At 44.0% G+C, this 15082-nt stretch overlaps 1 protein-coding gene across 1 annotated transcript in view; it reads right to left on the bottom strand.

Moving 5' to 3' along the window:
* LOC122810655 (glycerol-3-phosphate acyltransferase 1, mitochondrial-like) overlaps positions 1–15082 on the bottom strand; it is a 701052-nt gene that overhangs the window by 218547 nt on the left and 467423 nt on the right. Inside the window, exon 7 of the mRNA XM_044082228.1 lies at positions 8908–9007. Within this exon, the coding sequence (XP_043938163.1) occupies positions 8908–9007 (100 nt within the window). The remainder of the gene's footprint in view (positions 1–8907; positions 9008–15082) is intronic.

Consider the following 15082-nt stretch of genomic DNA (forward strand, 5'->3'; position numbering starts at 1 on the left):
AAATGACTTCATACATACAGTTACTGGAGTAGAATATGTGAGGTATTTTTATGCAGACTGCACCACGAAATATAGTGTATATGTAGCTACATGTTCGCCAAGTGAACATTTTTATGTTGGAAAAACAGTAAGACAGTTAAAAGAGAGATTTTCAAAACGTTAGCGATAAAAGATTAAAAGACTACAAAATTTCCTTAGCAAAACATATTAGGGCAATGCTGGACACAGTTTTAATTTTGGGGTTTTACAGAGACTACATTGTTCAGAGAGAGGAAAGGTATGAATAATATTTTAGAACAAAAAGAGATGAATTGCGTTGGGAAATTAATGGCTCACAGTGTACCATGATTAAATACAGCTTTTCCAATGAAGCCGGCACTAAAAGGGCAGAGGCTAAAAAGACATATGTGCTTGGATCAGATCACGGAAGTTGGACATGGGGAAACCCACTCACTGGAAGAGAGTAGAAATAAAAAGTGAAAGAACTTGGTGGCTAGAAGGGTCTGAGGAAGGATCTTTGTTGGATCCGAAAGCGCTTATCCAGTTTACTACTCCACCTGGACAGTTTTTATTTAGTTTTAATTTGTTTTCGGCTTTTTTCGGTTATGAAATTCATAAGACTGAAGACCAAAATCTTGAAACTTCAAAATCCTGAAACTCAAAATACTTTAAACACACAGAATACAAATAATGATAATATGCCAGTACAAGGACACACAGAAACACATACAAAACAAAGAATGGCAGTTGTCACCAAGTATGACCAGGGGGCAAGCCCTCCCTGCACACCCCCTGTTACTTAAATATAACAACCACGAGATTACACTAGCGTTGTTAAGTGCAATCTCAGAGTTTACATACTTAAGCGGGCGGGGCACAGCCCCTTCCCCACATGAGGGGTGCTTGCCCCCTTCTTATCCTCGGTGGAAAGTAATTTGGTGATATGGCTTATGTTATATGCTTTGTGTTTTCAGTATTATGAGCTTTGAGGATTTTGAAGTTTCAGGATTTTGGTCTTCAGTCTTAGGAATTTCAGGACTGTGATATTTCAGTCTTCTGAAGGGGAACCATATATATCTATATGTGTGTGTGTGTGTGTGTGTGTGTGTGTGTGTATATACACACACACACACATATAGATATATATATATATATATATATATATATACACACATATATATATATATATATATCTATATATACACACACAGACACACACACATATACATATATATATATATATATATATATATACACACACACACACACACAGACATCTGTGTGTGTGTCTGTGTGTATAGATATATATATATATATATATATATATATACACACACACACACACACACACACACACACATATATATATATATATATATACACACACACACACACACACACACACACACACACACACACACACACACTAGTCATGAGTGCGTGTGTGCCTTCTGTAGGTCGGGCGCCGAGCTGGCAACTCGACACTGTAAAACTCCACTGCCAATCATGAGCAGACAGGTGATTCGCTGTGGCGACCCCTAACCAGGAAAAGCAGAAAGAAGAATATATATATATATATATATATATATATATATATATATATATATATATATATATATATATATATATATATATATATATATATATATATATCTATCTATATATATATATATATATATATATATATCTATATATATATATATATATATATATATATATATCTATATATATATATATATATATATATATATATATATATACATACATACACACACACACACACAAATACACAGTTAGCTGCGATAAAGAATTCTGCACAAAATTATCAAGAGCAGAACTCTTAAACATAACGAAAATCAATAAAATGTACTCAATGCCAAACTAGGGAATCAAAATAAAATAACTTTCACAGGCATGACATACAGCACAAAAGCACTACTGATGTACAGCCAGGTTAGCTACTGCTAAATGTTTCACATGGCTGAAGACACTAAAAATTCTGATAGCAGAAGCTCAATTCATCTGTTAACAGCTTACGCACATTAGGTATGCAAACAGTTTGGGGCTACATCTCATTGTTTATGGGGAGAAAATCCATGTCAGGCCATGCTGCTCTATAGCAAGAGCTTTATTTACCATTCAAACTAGAGACAATGATATCTAACATTCTCCAGCTGCATCTCTTCACTCTAGTGGATGCTTTCAATGTCCAAATCACATTTCTGTGTATCAGAAGGCTATTTACCTCACCAGGTCTTTCAGATATTTATCACCCAATATTTATTTTCTTACATTCTACCGCCCTCTCAATTTCACTGCTGAATATATGCAAAGCATTCTCATTTCAGCTTCTTATGTTTCCAGAAAAAGTACTTATAAACTGGAAACCGCAGACAGTAAACAAAATTAAGTGCCACAATTTTACCCACCTCCCACCACAACAGTACACTGTAATTTGCTTCCTCAGGGTTTTGCTAGGTTATCTTGTCCATACTCTAGTTCATTCTGATAAATTTCATTAACTGCATTTAAGTTTGGGTTATACTCAAAAGCTTTTTCTTTATGGGAAGTTGTGACTGCTTTATTCTTCACATTTCCCCTTCTCTTTCTTCTGAGCTTCATCTCTTAAATTCCCTAGTACTACAAATACCAGCTTAAATCAACCATAAAGTACAGTTGTGTACACTTAGCATACATGTAGGTTTTATAGTGTATTCAATGTTGCAATCATCACATTCAGGTTATCACTGCCAGGGTAGCCCTCGGCAGGCCCGAACACCAGAGACGTAGTATTTCTGCGTTGGTTGCTGTCACTTGAGGACTTGACGTCAGGTCGTCAGTAGTATAAAGTAAGGCAGCCAACGCCATTACATCAGTTTTTCTTGCCCTAACCTGTCAGGAGCCCGCAAAGTAAGAGGCCAGGTTCTGGTGGAAGAACCCCACCAGTGGAAATAAATACCAATATGTCCCTTGTAATGAAAGGAGAAAGAGAAACAAGGGAGATGGAGGGAGGGAAACCAAGACTGCAACAGTGAATACACTTGAACATCTACATTTAAGTGTACACAACTGTACTATGTTCGTGTTTCACTGTTGCAGTCATCACATTTGGGTAGATTCCCAAAGCTGAGGAAATGGATGACGTAGTCAAGAAAGCTAGGGGCCGTCTAGGATGGCCTGCAAGACTGCAGAGGCAAACTCTGCCCTGGATTTGGAGGAGAGGCAAGTGGTAATGCTTGGTAAAAGTGTAATGCTTGGTAAAAGTATGAACAGATGTCCCTGGTGGGGACTCCTCTGTGAAAAGCTGTAGAGGTGGAGGCTGCTCTGGTGGAGTGTGTCCTGACCCCCTTGGGGGGAGGGTTACCACACTGTTTATAACAGAAATGGATGCAGTGTGCTATCCATTTGGAAATGGTTTGCTTGGAGATGGCTTTGCCTTCTGCCCCTGTAGCAAAGCTAACCAGGAACTAATCAGACTTTCTGAAGGTTTTAGTCCTGTCCAGATAGTATCTGAGCTGTTTGTGAACATCTAGAGAGTGAAGAATCCTTTCCCCCTTGTTCTGGGTTTTGGAAAGAAGGTGGGCAAATTAATGGATTGGTTGAGACTCACGCTGGACACCACCTTGGGCATGAAGGATGGGTTAGTTCTGAGGGATACCCGGTCTGTATGGAAGATTATGAAGGGTTCCACAGGCATGAGTGCTTGCAGCTCAGAGACTCTTCTGGCTGAAGTGATGGCCAGAAGGAATGTTGTCTTTCAGGAGAGAAATTTTAGCTCTGCAGAAGAAGCTGGTTCGAAGGGAGGCAGGGTGAGCTTTTCCAAGACAAAGTTAAGCTCCCGAGCTAGAGTTGGGTGCCCTTCTGGGGGGCCTCAAGTTGCTAGCCCCTCTGAGGAACTGTTTGGTCAGAGGGTGTGAGAAGAGTGGCTGCTCAGTGGGAAAATGAGCAGAAATAGCAGAGGCATGAATTTTTAGAGAAGAGAAAGACAGACTGTGTAGTAGATCAACTAAGTAATCTAGGATGAGAGGGATGGAGGGCTGTGCCATATTGGCCCCCTTAGCCTGGATCCAGGTGCAGAACCTTTTCTCTTTACCTGTGTAAAACTTTCTGGTGCTAGGGCATCTGGCCTCATAGATAACATCCAGAACTTGTTTACTGGAGATGGCAGATTGGTTCGGGGTTAGGGAATAAGCCAAGCTGCCAAATGGAGCGTCTGCAATTGAGGATCCATAAATCCCCCTTCCGTCTGGGTTAGGTTTGGAATCTGAGGAAAATGCCATAAAGACAGGCTGCGCAGCAAGGGGTACCACTGCTGTTGGGGCCAGTTTGGAGCTATAAGAATGGTCCTTGGTTTCCCCCCTTATTTTGAGCAGTACCTGGGGATGAGAGGCAGGGGAGGAAAGGCATACACCGAGAGATTGACCCAGGGGAAGGACAGCGCATCCACTTTCCAAGCCATGCAGTGATGCTCCATGGTGCAGAATTTGCTGAGCTGGTGGTTGGTGTTGGAAGCAAAGAGGTCAGCCTCTGGGGTTCACCATTTTTGATTTATTAGGGTGAAGGTACTTCTGTTGAGCTGTCACTCGTGTGTGTCCAAAAGGTTACTACTTAACTGGTATGCCAGGGAGTTGAGAGAGCCTGGCAGATATTGTGCTAACGTGAAGTTGCGTGGAAGAGGCTGTGAGCCAAAGGGTCAAGGCCAGCCTGCATAGAGGGTAGGAGTGAGACCCTCCCTGCTTGCTGATGTACCACATCACAGTGGTGTTGCCTGTTTTGATAAGGAGAACCCCTGGAGAGTGTAGTGGTTTGAAAGCTATCAAGGCATGTTGCACAGCCATCATTTTTTGACTGATGTGGAGGGGGATTTGCTGTGGGGTCCATTGGCTCTGTATGTACCTACCTGTCCAGGTGTGCACCCCAAGTGTAGTCTGATGCATCTGTGTTGAGGGTCTGGGCGGCGAGGGGTGGGGAGAAGGGCAGTCCCTTTTGGGAGCATGCTGCTGCCCACCAAAGAAATTCCTGTCTGAGGCAAGGAATTATAGGTAGAAGAGTTCCACGTCTTGAAAGTGTTGACACCAAAGGCTCTTTAGATACCACTGAAGTTTCCTCATATGCAGTCTGGCATATGGAATGAGTAGTATGCAAGATGCCATGAATCCCAGAGCTTGCAGGATTTTCCTTGCATAAAGCTGGGGCCTGGTGGCCAGTTGAGAGAAGTAACCTGTCAGGAAAATATGTTTCTCTGGCGTAAGGTATGCCATCTGGGATGTTGTGTCCTGACTTGCTCCCAGGAAGATTATCCTTTGGGTGGGTACCGGTTTTGATTTCTTTTCATTGTGTACCCTAGGGAGGTTAGTAGGGTCTTTACAAAAGCCAGGTACTTAAACAGCTTTTCCTAGCTGTCTGCCTGATTAAGGCAGTCATCTAAGTAGGGTAAATTTTAATATTTCTTTGTCTGCAAAAGGCAATGACCGGAGCCAGACATTTTGTGAAAACTCTTGGAGCAATAGATAAGCCAAAGGGAAGTGCAGAGAACTGAATGTGTTGAGATCCTGCCCTGAAGCGGAGATATTTCCTGCATGATTCCTTGATAGGAATGTGGAGGTAGGGCTCTTTTAGATCTAGGGTAGCTAGCCAAGCATCCTTGGTAAGCATGGGTAGCAGCTGCTGGAGGGTGAACATTTTGAATTTTGGTATCACCAGGAAGGTGTTTAGAATGGATAGATCGAGAATGGGACGCCAGGTGCCCTCTTTTTTGGGTATCAGAAAAAGTCTGGAGTAGAAGCCTTGGCCTATCTGTTTTGCAGGAATGTGCTCTACTGCCCACAAAGAGAGGAGGGAATGGATTTGTTTTTGAGCCTCTGCCCACTGATTTGAAGGTAGATATGGGAACCCTTTGGGGGTTGGAAGGTGTGGAAGCAGAATTTGTAACCCTGAGATGCAATGTTCAGAACCCATTGGTCCTTGGTAACGGTGGCCCAGATGCTTGAGTGATAGGACAGTTTTCCTCCTATGGATAAGTGAAGGTGGGCAGAGGAGAGGTCCGGAGGAGGTGAGTCATTGTGAGTTCTTACCATAAGGCGGTGGCTTAGAACTCCCTGTTTTTGAAGTGGAGGTAGTCCACTGCTTAGATCTCTGCATTGCCTGGGGCTACTGTCTGGAGAATCTGTTTTCACAGGGCCTAGGCTGGACCTGTCTACTCGGAGAAGGAAAGGACCAGTGCTTGCAGGGACAATGCCTGCTGAACCTAGGGGGCTGGACCTGTAAGAAATCTTTAACTGTTTGCATAGATTTTGCTTTTTCTTCCATCTTTTTTAAGACCTCTTCTGCCTTAGTGCCAAATAAGCTATCTTTGTGCAAGGGGGCATCCAACAATTTAGATGTGACATGGTCTGGCAGGGGTTGTTCCTTAAGCCATGCATATTTTCTAATGACAGATCCAGTGACTGCTGCCCTGCAAGAACCTTCTACGGCGTCAAAACCACAGTGCAAAGTGTGTTTAGTTACTTGACTTGCAGAATGCATTAAGTCTTGTAAATCTTTAATTTCTGCCCAAACAGGAAATGACATTTTTTGTTTAAGGAATTCCAAGTTATGTTGCTGGTATTTAAGCATATGGAACTGACAATTTAGTGCCCTGATAGCAAGAGTAGCTGAGGTGTATATTTTTTACCCCATCTGTCCAATGCTCTGGAATCCCTGTCTGAGGGGGTGTGATTTTTAGCAGAAGTTGCTTTAATCCCTTTTGGCCCTTGAGAAATGACATCAGGGTCAGCTGTTGGATTTTTAAAAAGATATTTGTGTGCGTCAGGGATACTGTAGTACGTGTCCGTTTTTCTGGGTGCAGGAGGTAGGGCGTCAGGAGTCGAGTTGGATTCAAGGAAAACATCATCCACCACATCCAGGACTGGGGGGGATGGCCAAGGGTCTGTGTTGTGGTAGATCTAGGAATTCCCTGAGTCTCTTTTTAGACTGAGGGTAGTCCTGACTCACCCATTGGAAATATTCCCTTAAGGTATGTAGGGTTTTCCCCAAAGGAAAAATCCTCTGGGGGAGAGGCTGAAGGAATGGATTCATCTGCATCAGAATCCTTGTAAGTGGAAAGGGGTTGCTTATCTTTACAGTCAGATGCATCAGATTCATCTGACTCTTGTTCAGACAAAACTACTGGGGACAGATCTCTTTTTCTTTTTGAAGGGGTGGCTTGGCTTCTCCTGATCAGCATGATAACGTCTTCTGCCATTTTAAGCATTTGAGACTGAGGTAAGGAAGCAGGTACCTTTGAGCGGGTTGTCTGTTTCTTGGGTGAGGTTCGAACCCTGGGCCTAAGGAACTCGGCTGTTTTCGAAAGAACGGTAGTGGCGAATGAAGACATCGGTTTGTGTCGAGATTCAGTAATGCGAAGAACTTCCTCGGAAGCCGGTGCCTGCTCAGCGGCTCCGGACCCATCCAAGGTAGAGACGACCACAGGATCCTTAGATGAAGAAGAGTTTTGAAGCATACTCCGAAAGGGTCTCGGTAGCGGCCTGCAAATCAACTGAAGCGGGCATCCGGGTCTGCAAAAGCACCTCACTGAGTACCGGAGAACTGATGACTAGCTTAACAGAACCGTCGTCGTTAGGTTTGGACCTGTGCAGTCTGTCTCTGTTTTTATCTTTATGTTTTTTCGGAAGATATGCTATCGGATGGCTTACCAAAGCCGTATCAGAATTAGAGGACTGTAAACGAAAATATCTGGCTACAATAAGGGCCCGACGATGATTCTGGCATTGAACCAAGCACAGAAGCGACAACGGGGAATGTAGTGGTCTGGGCCTACACATGTGCTGCAGTAAAAGTGGAAGTCTCGGTGTGGCATTTGCTTTCCACAGGCAAGACCATTAACTTTTTCTGCCATCGGTTAGTGCAAGAAAAAAGGATCCCCAACGGGGTACTTAGCTTTAGAAGACTTCAACTTCAATTCGGAAACAAAAACTCAGGTAGCGGCTGACCTGCACTCTTGCTAACGGCTTCTGCTTCGGGCTCCACAGCAAGGAGGACTGATGTAATGGCGTTGGCTGCCTTACTTTATACTACTGACGACCTGACGTCAGTCCTCAAGTGACAGCAACACACGAAGAAATCCTAATTCTCTGGTATTCGGGCCGGCTGTGGGCTACCCTGGCAGGGATAACCCGAATGTGATGACTACAACAGTGAAACATGAACATCCGCGATTAAAAGTGGTTAACAAATGAGAATATAAAGATCAGCCAGCTCTGTTAGTACCCTGAATATGACGCCAGGCAAGACACAGCTCAGATGCCAGACAGTTTGAGGAGGATGGGTGTGCCTGTCCTGAGAGATGGAGAAGAGTGGGCCATCCAATGCCACAATTTCTTAGAGAGGGGGGCAACAATGCAAGGATGCCCCTGGGTGCGTATATGACCATTAGGCTGCTCTCTGTGGCAGCTTTCACTGTGGGCTCAGTAATAACCATAGTGATACAGGTCACATATCCCCTTGTCCAGGGTTAGGGTGTAAACATGCCCCTATAGCCAGGGCTGCTAGCAAGAGAACAAAATATCCAATGGCTGCATGAATGATGTTTGAATTATGAACTGTTGCTGTTTCATTGACAGGGAGCAAACAAGAAATAGCAACTAAATGGTTAGCAAGCACAGAGGAGATGTAAAGCATAAAAAATAAATAAAGGAAGGAAGACTTCATGTCTTATGCTGAATTCAAACAGGACACTATCAAGTGTTTTTTTTTTTTTTTTTTTTTTTTTTTGTTAAGGACGTCAACATGGAGATATAAAAGCACATTTAAAGGAAAAGGAAGACCATCGGCAGCTATATATTTACAAAAATCATTCATGATCACAACTGCAAGAATGTAACCCAGCAAGGAGAAAAATGGCATTACCATCTGAGGAGCTCTCCGCACCATCTCCACTTGTCCAAGATGAACCTGAATATTTAGAAATACACAGCGAAAGACCTTCAGCAGTGTAAAACTGACCAGTCTGAGAAGAAAGAGAGAAAGGATTAAACATCATACTAGCTGCTGGTGACTGTACATACATATTATATTTGTTACATCTCCTGATGACTTATTAATTGTTGTTGCTTCAGACTGACTTTGTAAATGACCAACACATTTTTACGTTGCTGAATTATACAGATTTTGTTGTACAAAGATTTGCTGCTGACAACACTCAAACTTATATGGAAGTCATAGTCCCGAGGAGCTGAAGAACCCACTGGAGTAGCAGACAAGGGCAAAGCTGGATCGAGTGGCTCCGGAGCCGACTGGGTCGGAGCAAACAATAACTTTGATAAAGCAGACGACTTCAAGAGTCTCAACACTACCCCTCTCCATATCTTCTTCCGAAAGGCTCCTGGAAGACATAGTAGAGGATCTTGACCTAGGGGGAACTGGAGACTTCAGTAACACAGAAATCGGTAGGGAATTGACCGACTGGCTCCGAGTAGCAAATTCAACTGCTAATTCAATCAGTTCAGAGGTCAGCTCCGAAACACTTGGAACAGACTCTGACACCATAATGGTGTTCTCCTTCAGCTCCGAAGGCTGTGGAGTTGAGGAGGAGGCTCTGAGACACCAGCCGGTGCTGGAGAAGGCCTTTTTGAAGATTTAGATTTGCCAGACTTGGAGGAAGCCGAAGAACTGGATAGAACTTCCTCAAAGGATGGTTTTAGTAGACCCTTGAGTATAAAGCTTGTTCTTTCTCTCCTGTAACACCCTAGGAGAGAAGGCATGGCAGAAAGTACAGTTTTGTACCTACCATAAATGTAGATGTTCGAAGATCCACATTGCTGCAGTCCTTACATATGGGTAGTCCGCTGTCCTCGGTCGGCCCGAATACCAAAGTATTAGGCTGACGTCGGTCAAGGCGCTTAAAACTGACATCAGGACGTCAGGGTACAAAAGCGCATGACCGACGTCATTTCCTCAGTCTTTTCTTGCCCCAGATGTCAGAGGGCCCTAACAAGAAAGGCCAAAGCCAAAAACCAGCAAAACCTAACCAACCACCCGTGCACTAACCATACTTACAAAATGTACAACACAAACCACACCACCACCTTCAACAACAGAGGGGAAGGAGGGAGGGTAAATTGGACTGCAGCAATGTGGATCTTCGAACATCTACATTTATGGTAGGTACAAAACTGTACTATGTTCTTCATCTCACATTGCTGCAGTCCTTACATATGGGTAGAATCCCAAAGCAGAGGTAAGGGAGGATGGCAAAACTATAAAGCATTAGGAGCTGCCAACATGCCCTGTAAAATTGCAGTGGCAAATCCAGCCCTAGATTTGGAGTAAAGTGGAAGGTGGTAATGCTTAGAGAAAGTATGCACTGAACTCCAAGTAGCTGCTTCCAAAATATCTTTAGTAGCCACCCCTTAAAAAGCTGTAGAAGTGGCAGTAGCCCTAGTGGAATGAGGCCTAATCCCAGCTGGAATCTCCTTACCATGATGGGAATAACAGAAAGCAATACAAAACCAATCCACTTAGAAATAGTTTGTTTTGAAACAGGTTTGCCCTGAGAACCCAAAGCAAAAGAAACAAACAACTGCTGAGACTGCCTGAACCCTTTAGTTCTGCTCAAATAATATCGCAACTGTCTGTGTATATCCAAAGTGTGCAAAATCCTTTCCCTTTATTTTGGGGTTTGCATAAAAGTAGGCAAATGAATAGTTTGGTTTAAAGCCACACTAGAAACCACTTTAGGCATAAAAGAAGGGTTAGTACTAAAGACACCCTATCCTTGTGGAAAATTAAGAAAGGCTCAACTGCCATAAGGGCCTGTAATTCAGAAACCCTTCTCGCAGAGGTAATGGCCAACAAAAAGCAGTCTTCCATGATAAATATTTCAACTCTGCCGATGCTGCAGGCTCAAAAGGTTGTAGAGTGAGTTTCTCCAACACAAAATTGAGATCCCAAGCAGGAGTAGGAGCTCTACGTGGGGTCTTATATTCTTTGCCCCTCTAAGGAATTGCTTAAACAAAGGCTGAGAAAATAATGGTGGGTCACAGTCATAGTGAGCAGAAATTGCTGCAGCATGAACCTTTATAGAGGAGAAGGACAAACCTTTGTCCAATAACTCAGTAAGGTATTGAAGCAACACTTAAATTAGGTTTAGAAACATCAAAGTCCTTTGCTGTACTCCAAAATAAAAATCTCCTCCATTTATCTGCGTAAACTTTCCTTGTACTAGGCCTTCTGGCCTCCAAAATAACATTCAAAACTTGTTGTGGAAGCTGAGACCCTCCAGGGTTTAAAACAGAATATGCCAGGCTGTCAGATGTAGAGAATGAAGTTTGACATTGAGTAAATGACTGTTCTCCTGAGACAGCAGGTGAGGAATCGAAGGCAAAGGCCATGGAGGCTCCTGTACCAGACTTCTCAGTAATGGGTACCAGTGCTGTCGAGGCCAATCTGGAGCTATTAAAATCATGCTTGGCTTGTCCTGTCTGACCTTCAGCAGTACCTTTGGGAGGAGAGGCAGAGGTGGAAAGGCATACGTGAAGATTGCTCCAATTGAATGAGAGAGCATCCACTTTCCAAGCTGTGGGATGAAACCTTTTGTGCAAAACTTTGGCAGCTGGTAATTTAGTGGAGAAGCGAACAGATCTATGTCTGGAGTTCCCATAACACTGTCAATCTCTGAAATACATGAGGATCCAATTTCCACTCGTGGGGATCCATAATTTGTCTGCTCAACACATCTGCTAAGGAGTTCTGTGCTCCTGGCAGAAACCTTGCCTGAAGATTTAGCTGTAAACTGAGAGCAGTCTCCCACAAAATCATTGCTTGTCTGCATAGAGGATAAGAATCGTTCCCCTTGCTTGTTGATGTACCACATGACAGTTGTGTTGTCTGTTTGAATCAACACCTGCCCAGGAAGAAGTAAATCCTTGAAAGCTATCAATGCAAATTGGACTGCTAACATCTCCTTCAAGTTGATATGTAGATGTTGAAGTCTGGCAGGCCACGTGTCTTGTACCCATTTTCCATTTAGATGAGCTCCCCAAGCTTTGTCTGAGGCATCTGTCGTTAAAATCTGACTCGCCTCTGGCGGGTCACAGAGAGTCCCTTGTTTAGGTGACATTCCTGAGCCCACCACAATTCCTTTTGAATGCAAGGTATTATCTGAATGACAGTGTCCAAATCTTGGCAGTGCTGTGTCCATACATTCTTGAAATACCATTGTAGCTTCCTCATATGCAGTTTGGCATTGGGAAGTACCAGAATACAAGATGCCATGAACCCCAAGGCTTGAAGGACTGTCCTTGCAGTCAGCCTGGACTGACGAGACAACTGGTGGAAGTAAAGAGAAAGATTCTTTTGTTTGTCCGGGGTCAAAAAGGCCATCTGGGATGCTGTATTCAGTCTCACACCCAGAAAGCACATGTCCTGAGAGGGTACTAGACTGGACTTTATTTCATTCACAGAATACCCCAGGCATCTTAACACTGCCATCACATACTGTAAATGATGAAGAAGTTCGTCCTTTTCTTGGGCCAGAATCAGGCAATCGTCCAAATAAGGATAGATCTGTATTCCTCTTAGTCTGAAGAAAGCTACCACTGGAGCCAGAACCTTCGTGAACACTCTGGGCGCAGTAGATAAGCCAAAGGGCAATGCAGAGAACTGATAATGTGAAGTCCCAGCCCGAAAACGCAGATACTTCCTGCAACTGGGCCTGATAGGAACATGAAGGTAAGCCTCCTTGAGATCCAGAGTCACCATCCAGTGATCTTTGCCCAGCAGAGGTAAAAGCTGTTGTAACGTCAACATTTTGAACTTGGGAATGACCAGATATGTGTTGAGGATAGATAAATCCAAAATTGGTCTCCACGTGTTTCCTTTCTTTGGTACTAGAAACAGGCGAGAATAAAATCCTAGGCCCACTTCTGGCAGAGGGACCGGTTGTATGGCCCCTATTTGAAGTAGTAGAGAAATTTGTTTTCGAGCCTCTAGTCTTTGCTGAGGAGGAACGTCCGGCATGCCTTTGAAAGGAGGCAAGGTATGGAAATAAAACTTGTAACCCTGGTGTATGATATCCAATACCCATTTGTCTTGGGTAATCAACATCCAATTTTCCTTGAAGAGTGCTAACCTTCCTCCCAAAGGTGCTGCCAGGCAAGAAGGATCTGGCAGCTGAAAAAGTAGGTCATTGGGCCTGTTTACGAAAGGACTGGCCCCTGCCCTCAGCCGGAGATTGTGCAGGTGAACTCCCTGTTCTAGGCCTGAAAGAACTCTGAGCTCTGCCCCTACCACGCCTAGATCTACCCCTAGACTGAGAATCATAAGAAGGATACGTCCACCCCTTAGCAGGCCAATTCCTACTAAACTTGGAGGCTGAACTTGCAAAAATCTTTAACAGCCTGCATAGACTTAGCCTTGTCTTCCATTTTCTTCAAGACTGACTCCACAGGTGAACCAAACAACACATCAGACTGCAAAGGAGCATCCAAAATCCTTGTCTTAACATGGTCAGATAAATTCTGATCCTTCAGCCAGGCGTGCCTGCGAAGAACTGAGCCAGTGGCAGCCACCCTAGACGAGGCCTGCACAGCATCAAAACCACACTGTAATGAATGCTTACCCACCTGTTCAGAGACATGCACCAAATCTTGTAATTCTTTACACTCAATGTCTTCCGCCAGAGCATCCACCTTAGACTTCAATTGAGAAAGAAGAAAGTTTTGATATTTCAACATATGAAACTGGCAATTCAAAGCCCTCATAGCTAAGGTAGAAGATGTATAGACCTTCTTTCCCCATCTATCCTAAGCTCTGGCTTCTTTATCTAGAGGAACCGGATTTTTTACAACAGAGGCCTTGACACCCTTAGGTCCCTGACTAATAGTTTCTGGGTCCGCCCTAGGACTCTTATAAAGATATTTATGAGCCTCAAGCACCCTGTTATACCTATCCGGTTTAACAGGAGCAGGAGGCAGAGAATCAGGATTAAGTGAAGCCTCTGCAAACACATCTTCCACAACATCCAGAACAGGGGGTATAGCCAAGGGCCTATGCTGGGGTAACAGCAAAAACTCCCTAAGCCTTTTCCTAGAATCAGAGAAGTCCTGACCTTCCCACTTAAAATGTTCCCTCATAGAATGAAGTGTCTCTGAAAAAGAAAAATCCGCTGGAGGAGAAGCAGAAGGAGTGGAATCATCTGCATCAGAATCAGAATAAGGAGAGTACTCCTGCAAGTCTTCAGCTGAAGACTCTGAAACATCCGAAGCCTGCTCAAAACTTCCCAACTCTGGCTCCACCCTAGGCCTCTTATCAGGAGGGGGCAAAGAACCTCTAATCAGAGTAATCAAATCTTCTGCCATTTTAAGCATGTGCTTCTTAGGCACAGACCCTGCTGAACTAGGAGTGACACCAACAGAAGCTAAAACTGGCCTGCCTCTGGGAGAAGCCTTGGAAACAGAAGGAGAAGGCCTAACCACCCTAGGAAGGGAGGGGATTACAGTAACTTGAGAAGCCCCTTCAGCTTGACTTGCCTCCTGAGAGACCACCTCCTGCAAAATCAAAGTCTCCCCCTGAGACTCCAGAGAAGTCTCCGCCGGAACCACAGGTTCCACTGAAGCCACTAAAGAACCGGCGTCCGGAACGGACGACTCATCTTGCCTGGGTTTAACTGCTTTGTCGTTGCGCTTCTTCTCAGAAGCGGGCGCCGGAGAATCCGACGGCATATTATAATTGCACTGCTTCCCAAAGACCAGCCTAGCACAATCCAACCTTCGCTTAATAGTGCGTTTACTGAACCTAGCACAAAAGCGACACCCAACAACGTCGTGCTCAAGCCCCAAACAAGGAATACACAAAGAATGATAATCCCTATGCGGTATCTGTTTCCCACAAGAAATACAGTTATTCACTTTTTCTGACATCCGGTAAAACACTGAGGCAAGAAAAAACCAAAATATTCCCCAACGGGGTACTTAGCCAACTTGGATTCGGTCTGAAACTCCGGATTCGAAAAATTTCAGAACGCCGAACGGCACTTGCAACGCTGCTTCTGCATCGGACCATGCGGCAAAAAAGACTGAGGAAA

This window comes from Protopterus annectens, chromosome 9.part0, assembly GCF_019279795.1.
Source record: "Protopterus annectens isolate FY-2018-M chromosome 9.part0, PAN1.0, whole genome shotgun sequence".
Lineage (NCBI taxonomy): Eukaryota > Metazoa > Chordata > Ceratodontiformes > Protopteridae > Protopterus > Protopterus annectens.